The sequence below is a fragment of the Nicotiana tabacum genome, chromosome 22 (genome assembly GCF_000715075.1).
Source record: "Nicotiana tabacum cultivar K326 chromosome 22, ASM71507v2, whole genome shotgun sequence".
Classification (NCBI taxonomy): domain Eukaryota; kingdom Viridiplantae; phylum Streptophyta; class Magnoliopsida; order Solanales; family Solanaceae; genus Nicotiana; species Nicotiana tabacum.
Window position 1 is genome coordinate 40,069,768 of NC_134101.1, and position 8,307 is coordinate 40,078,074.

Below are 8,307 nucleotides of genomic sequence, written 5' to 3' on the forward strand. Positions count from 1 at the left end.
TATAGATACAAATATAAATATTTGAACTACGTTTCTACTAAGATAATATTCGAACAAATAACTAAGAAAATATTTAAGAATATAAAGAGAAAGAAAGAAAAAGAAAAGTGGTTGGCAAACGCTAATCATTCTATAAGCACAAAAATGCAAAAATGAAATGTTATATATTTGTAGTATCTTTTAAAAATAGAATTCTTATTAAATAAAATAATTAAAACTAAATATTTAAAACTACGAATGAGCTAATATTAAGAATGAATCAACAAAAAATAAACTATTTCTCCAACGTTGAAAATAATTAAATCATTGAATTAGAAAATTAGTAACACTAATTCAATTTAATTATTTTCTAAATTTATCATATAAATAAAATTATTTTTCATGTTGACAAAATCTTTGGCTTAATTTTTTCGATAAGAAGACCACTAGCGGTAAAAGAAATCAGAAATAGAGCAAAATTGATTATAATATAGTACTAAGTATTAAATTGGTAAAAATGCAAATACAGAATAATAAGTACTTCCTTGAAATAGTAGAAGATCAAGCATATTTTAAATGAGTTGTCATTAGTTATTTTTTTTGCTTTTCATTTATTCTGACAAATGACAACTCTCTAGATATTTTTTACCTTTTAAAGTTATTTGTTGTAAGATATTAACTTAACATTAGTCATTTTTAAATTTAACATGGTCACGTAGCCATTTGTTTCTAGCCTATAGGATCAATCTTTCTATTTTTAAATCTAAAAACCCAATATATTCAATTTTTCAATTTGAAGTAGGTACACACGCAAAGAACATATTATAAGACTAGTTTAAAATAATTACATAGACCTATCCTTTTTATTGGAAACATGGCAATTATAAAAAGTAACACTGTGTAATTTGACCAAAAATACTCGATCGTTTTTGTGTCGTGTTGCTTTAGACGGTTATGGACTTTAGTTAAAGGTGCGTCACATATAACAGGACGTACTTGACTGTAATATGAAGTTAAAACCTATATTATCGTGCATGAGTGTTTGTATGACCGGTGAGGATGAAATTGGCACATAATTAAAATTTAAAATTTTGTCTTCACATTGGCAACTCTGAAGACAAAAACATTTGTATGTGTGACTAATAAAAAAATAATAGCAGTTAAAGAAAATTAAAAAAAACGAGGAAAAAAAGATTATAATCATGGTTATTGTCGGGGGGTGTTCATGGTTGAGTATGGATCGATTTCTCTCTAAAAAGAAACCAAAGCAAGTAAGTTGGCTTTTCAAATATTGAAACCAAATCAAACCAATTAAATCGATTTTTTAACGATTTGGCTTATGTCGATTTTTGCCGGATTTTTAATTTTTCGGTTATTTATCATCTTTTTAAAATATAAGACATACACTACCAAACATATATTATGACGACTACATTTTTAACGTAACGTGTAACGACCCGACCGGTCATTTTGAGAATTTAAGTCTCGTTTGGCGGTATAAGATCTTGAGCAGCTTCGTATTATGTGTATTGGCTTGCGTGCGTGGTCGAGTTCAGTTACCGGATGATTCGAAGTCAAATCGAAAAAAAGATTCTAGTTTGTAAAATTTAAGTGGTAAAAGTTGACCACAATTTGAATTTTGTGTAAACGGCTCCGGAATGGATTCTGGATAATTTTAACAGCTTCGTATGGTGATTTTGGATTTAGGCGTGCGTCCGGATTTGGATTTGGAGGTCCGTAGGGTGATTTGAATCATTTCGGCGAAAATTGGAAAAGTTGAAGCTTGGAAGGTGGAGAGGTTCGACCAATAGTTGACTTCGGTGATATCGGGGTCGGAATGTGATTGCGAGAGTTGGGATAGCTCCCTTACGTTATTTGGGACTTGCCTGCAAAATTTAGGTCAATCGAACGTGATTTGATAGGTTTCGGCATCAGTTGTAGAAATTTAGAGTTTCAAGTTCATTAAGTTTGAATCGGAGGATGATTCGTGTTTTTAGCGTTATTTGATGTGATTTGAGGGCTCGACTAAGTTCGTATGGTGTTTTAGGACTTGTTGGTATGGTTGATTGAGGTCCCCGGGGCCTCGGGTGAGATTCGGATGCTTAACAGATCGAAATTTGGACTTGTGTAGTTGCTGAAGCTTTCAAGCTTCTGGTGTAATCGCACCTGCGGTGGGGTGGCCGCACGTGCGGACTCGCACGTGCGGAAGGGAGCTCGCAGATACGGCCCTGGTCTAGGTAACCAGTAGTCGCAGGTGCGACAAAAAAAGGCGCAGAAGCGGGAGGCGAGCCGAGTGAGGATTCCGCAGAAGTGGACAAGAATCCGCAGGCGCGCACTCGCAGGTGCAGCCTTGTGCTCGCAGAAGCGGACTAGAGGACTTAAGTCATTTCCTCACCTGCGATGAAATTTTCGCAGGTGCGACTAGAAGCCCGCAGAAGTGAAATCGCTGGGCAGAAAATCCCAAGTTCGAGAGTTTTATCCCATTAGGTAATGATTCCTAACTCATTTATGGTTATACTCCATTAATCTATAGTTGAATTCATCATTTAATTAAGGAATTTGGTTGAGAAATTTGGGAAAAGTAGGAAAGTCCTTCAAATAAATTTTTGAGTTTTGATTCGGATTTGGATAATTTTGGTACAAGTGAACCCGTGGTTGATTGGGTGTTCGTATTTTGTGACTTTTACACGATTCCGAGACATGAGCCCGAATCGACTTTTTGGGCCGAATTTTTAATTCTTTGCTAAAGTCGTAGATTTATTATTTAAATTAGCTTCTCGTAATTTTATTCATGATATGTAATTATATCTGGCTAGATTTAGGCCATCCAGAGTCAGATACTCGAGGAAAGGGCATTCTTACTGATTGATTGAGTTTAGTTCGAGGTAAGTATCTTGCCTAACTTCGTGGGGGGGGACTACCCCTTAGGATTTGAGTCTTCTATGCTAATTGTAGTCCTTGTACGCGAGGTGACGAGTACGTGCTCGTACTTATTTTTGGAAGGTTAGCCTTTTAGTGTTCTTAGGTCCTTGTATTCACTGATTATGCAGTTGTTATGTTATGAATACGTCTCTTAATTACTAGTTTCACCTCTACCTACTTAAATTAGAATTAATTACTTCATGATTTGCCCTTGATGCTTATTTGAGTCATTTGTGCCTTAACTGAAATTGCTATCTTTTCTATTGCCATGCTATCTTTCCCCTAACAAATTATCTTTATTTGAAGTTATAATTATCTCTTTTGTAATTGTTCATCCTTAATTGAGGCTATGATTATCTTTCTGTTGCTTATCCCTAATTGAATCTGTTGTATCTCTTTCTTAATTGCCAACCTTAAAAGAAGTCAGATAACCTATATTTTAGTTGACTTGTCCTTATTTGGAATTATTCGCCTTGTGTTAGCTCTCTCGTTGTCGAAATGTACATCGTGGACCGTTGTTACATAATATTTCCTTTCTTGTTGAGATGTTCTTATTATGACTAGCATTCTTTATTGTGGCCGCTCCTTGTGAATTAATTCCTCCGTTCTTTTGAGTTCGGGAATTTCTGAGTTGATTTATTTGTCGTACCCTTGTATTAGTGTTATTGTTGTTGTTGTTGTTGTTGTACTTGTTGTTCTTGCATATTTACTTTGGGACTACGAGGCGGTACCTCGGGAGATCCCATCTGTCTTGCATATTTACTTTTGGGACTACGAGGCGGTACCTCGGGAGATCTCCTATTGAGCATTTACTTTTGGAACTACCAGACGGTATGTCGGGAGTGCCCTTTGTTGACATCTTTTTGTTATAGGGTTGCACGAGGTTTCTGTCGCGTTATTGTTACTATTTATATTTGCACATGCGGCGTGACAAGGCGGGATATATATATGTGGGTTGCGCATGTGGAGAGACAAGGTGGAAATATTATTATGCACATGTGACGAAACAAGGCGGGCATTTACTTTACTAGTACACATGTGGCGAGACAAGGTGGGCTATGTCACGGATTGATTTATGATGACTTGTGATAGCCTGGGGGCATTTTGTTGTTGATGTTTGTGTAGTGGTACATTTACCTGTGTGGGCTTTATCTTGTGGAAAGTTGTGAAAAAAAATTCTACGTGATGTAAATTTCCTTTCCTATACTTACTAGGTGGCATGAACTATGTTAGAACACTTGCACAAGAATACACGTAGTTGAACACTCTTATCGGGTAAGAGATTTTCTTGATATTGTTGAGTATAGATGAACACCATTTTTTACTTGCCTTATATGTGAGAATGGCTCTATTTGGCACGTGAGTCGTCAGTGCGGTTATGAAGCGTAATGAGGGCACAGGATGCCAGGTGTCAGGGTTCAGGTATTGGGACCCGTGAGATGTGAACAATATGAGGTTCGGTACCTCGTGGAGTTTAGTGGCTAAGACCTGGTGTGAAAGTGGTCGTTTTTATCTAGTTGTTACATACCCTTCTTTTAATTGTGTTCATCAGATTTAGACTGTGTTTCCGTTTGTTCTTCTACGTCATTATTATGGTGTTCCGCTGATAGTTGTTGTATCCATTTCTTACTGAAATTTACCGTATTAATTGCTACTTCGCGTAGTCTTTATGTAGATATCATACTTTGTTGTTTATATACTTATACTTATTCGGGTTATTTAGTCCAATAGGTGTCTTGACTGTTACTCATCACTACTCCACTGAGGTTAGTCTTGATACTTGTTGGGTACCGTCGTGGTGTACTCATACTACACTTCTGCACATTTTTGTGCAGATCCAAGTATTTTCGAAGTCAGTTGATCACTAGCTAGCTGTGCGGATTGTTGCTGTGTAGACTCAAAGTAAAGATGTTGCACGTTCGCAGGCTTCGGAGTTACCTTCTGATTTGTATTCACAATGTTTACTTTACTTCAAATAGTTGTATTTAGAAAGTTGTAACAAACTCTGCAGAGCTTATGACTTGTACTACCGGTTTTGGGATTGTAATACTTGCATAGAGAATTCTAAATTTTGAATTGCTAATCTTTATTTATTTTGTTATTATTTTCGAAAGTTGTTAGGCTTACCTAGTCCCTAAGACTAAGTGCCAACATGACACCCAATGGAGAAAAATTTGGGTCGTGACATAACGCTATCAAACCAATTGCTCTTTGAGAAATCTATTATTTACTAAGATATATTGATGATAATTGAATCAAATAGTGATGAATAATTTAAGGACTCAATTAAAAATAGATTATTGTTTAACATAAAATAGATTCTTATACTTAGCAAAAGAAAACTGTGTGTGTGTGTGTGTGTGTGTGTGTGTGTGTGTGTGTGTGTGTGTGTGTGTGTGTGTGTGTGTGTGTGTGTGTGTGTGTGTGTGTGTGTGTGTGTGTGTGTGTGTGTGTGTGTGTGTGTGTGTGTGTGTGTGTGTGTGTGTGTGTGTGTGTGTGTGTGTGTGTGTGTGTGTGTGTGTGTGTGTGTGTGTGTGTGTGTGTGTGTGTGTGTGTGTGTGTGTGTGTGTGTGTGTGTGTGTGTGTGTGTGTGTGTGTGTGTGTGTGTGTGTGTGTGTGTGTGTGTGTGTGTGTGTGTGTGTGTGTGTGTGTGTGTGTGTGTGTGTGTGTGTGTGTGTGTGTGTGTGTGTGTGTGTGTGTGTGTGTGTGTGTGTGTGTGTGTGTGTGTGTGTGTGTGTGTGTGTGTGTGTGTGTGTGTGTGTGTGTGTGTGTGTGTGTGTGTGTGTGTGTGTGTGTGTGTGTGTGTGTGTGTGTGTGTGTGCGGACTGATACAATCAACCCTCTCTATAACAGCCTTGTTTGTTCCGAATATTTTTGAATGTTATAGCGAAATGCTGTTATAGAGAACATATATTATAACATAACATAAAAATTGGTTTCGAAAGAGCTTGACTTTTATATAAAAGTGTTGTTATATAAAAATGTTGTTATAGAGAGGTTTGACTATAGTATAAATCATGAGCCACTATGATTTAGATTTACAAACTAGTGAAATGAATAAATATAATATTTGTTCGAAAGTTACGTAAACAGAAATAAAATCCTAAGCTACCATGAATAAGAAGCAGCTTGTCAAAATAGTTATTGAACTTGCACCTATATATATACTTTTCTCAGCCAACTGAAATAAAAAATAAAAATAAAAATATGAATTAACAACGGCGCCAACCACATGAACAGTTGAGTCTTTTAGAAGCAGCAGCTCCATTGCCATTCTCACTCCCACTTCCAATCCTAATTCTGGGAGATCTATCCTCAAAATCGCCGTTTTCTATTTTCCCATATATTCTCTCCGCCGTGATTTCAAACGCCGCCTCCACATTCACCGCCGTTTCAGCCGAAGCTTCAATGAACAAACATCCGTTACTCTTCGCGAATTCCTCGCCTTCCTCTGCATTAACAGCCCTAACATTTTCTCCAACGTCACACTTGTTTCCTACCACCGTTACTGTCATTAATTTCGGATCGCCATGTTGCCGTACATCCTCCAGCCAATTCGAGAGCTGCTCGAAAGTGTGCCTTTTAGTCACATCGTAAACTAGCAAAGCCCCCGCAGCGCCTCTGTAATACGATTTCGTGACTGATCGGAACTTCTCCTGTCCTGCTGTGTCCCATATTTGCAGCTTTATTGGCTTGTTATCGATGGTGATTATTTTGGACCCGTATTCGGCTCCGATTGTGACGTCGTAAACCGGATTGAACCGCTTTTCTGTGAACTGATTTAGAAGGCAGGTTTTTCCTACTCCCGTTTCGCCCACTATTATGAACTTCATTAGGTACTCGTACGCCATTGTGAGTTAGTGCTATGGAAAAGAAATAGATCGAAAAACTGTATTAGCTGGTGAGGATTGAATAACGAAAAAATTATTGAGCAATGCATTTATAGGCAGAGGATTTGGATTTTCCTTTATGCCAAATTTGAATAGGAGAATGAAACGCTTTTCCCAAATCTAGCAGAATTTGTATTACTTTCCTAATGTTAGTGCAAGATGAGGCAAGTATTGTGAAGCATAAGTCCGATTTCCGAACATTCCAAACGTTAGATTAGCTTGTAGAAACGAAATTCCGATACTAAGTGCTGCTCAACTGATTTTGTGGCCCAAAGCAAAAACAAACTAAAAGGCCCTTAATTTATTTTTTGTAAAATTTATATAATAATGAAATACAAAGCAAACGCCTAGGACTTTGACCGTGGTAAATGTACAACGCGTGATTTGTGAATTAGATGCACGTCACGGTTTAGAACTATGTGTAAATGGAAATAAGATATTAATTAAGTGGAAGAAGGTAGAGGTAGCAATGACGATAATATGTCAACTTTCTAACCTTGTGCCTCATTTGCATTTGGAGATTTCTCTTAAAAAGTTGAACAAAAAAATTACTTTTGAATTGATGGATCAACAAAATATGGTGAAAAGAAATAGCCAATTTAAAAAAATTGAGTTAAAATTAGAAAGTGAAATCACTAGAAATGTAGGGGAAAAAAAAACATGAGCGTACGTAGACGAGAAAAAATTAAATTTAATAACGAACATAAATTGGGGACGTTAATATTTTGGGGCCTAAAGCAATGACTTTACTTGCTTACCGTTAGGCCGCCTCTGCCGATACTATGGAGCCAAAAACTGTGCTTGTGGATTTGCTGTTGATTTTTACCCGCGGTCCGCGGATAATGTAAGAATCAATTGATTTGCAAAAAGTATGCTATTATCAGTTCCACCTAAAACAAGTTAACTAAGAATCCATTCTTCTTAGTTAGCACTGAATTATTCTAGATTTTAATTATTCAGCAAATTAAATATACTATTAGCACTTCCCATATTAAAGCTAATACAAACTATACCATTCAATTGTTAAAATAGAAAATATTTTAACAAAGATTGTGACTGTGGACTAGTAAAAGTATCATATAGATGGACTAGAATCTAGAGGCTTTGGATCCATACTTCTTTTAGTCACTCTCATTGATATGTTTCTGTGTGTTTTGTGCAAACCATTTTTCTTTTTTTGGTCTTGTCATTGCAATGATAAAAGGATTCGACTGTACAAAGTACAATTAACAACCACGACGATCACTAAATGACAATGATAGCACCAAAACTAAATATTCTGGCCAAGATTCTCAAGAGGCAAGAATTTTTTTTTTTTTTTTCAAGTATTTTTTTTCCTAATTTGAGATGTTTGACCAAGCTTTTTTGAAGAAAAAAAATATTTTTGGGAAGAAGCAAAAGCAAAAACAGTTTTGACTTTTCTTCTTACCAAGAATAACCTTAACAAATATAATATATACCAAAATAACCTTTAAACCTAATACTTAGGATATTAATGTATACATATTTTTTATTA

General features: G+C 36.2%; 1 protein-coding gene across 1 annotated transcript; it reads right to left on the minus strand.

Annotated features, from left to right (window-relative positions):
* Positions 1-6,069: 6,069 nt before the first annotated feature.
* Positions 6,070-7,021, minus strand: LOC107802753 (ras-related protein Rab-2-B-like). The gene has a single exon (XM_016626313.2). The coding sequence runs from the start codon at positions 6,750-6,752 to the stop codon at positions 6,114-6,116; it is 639 nt and encodes a 212-aa protein (XP_016481799.1). The 5' UTR covers positions 6,753-7,021; the 3' UTR covers positions 6,070-6,113.
* Between the last annotated feature and the right edge of the window lie 1,286 nt (positions 7,022-8,307).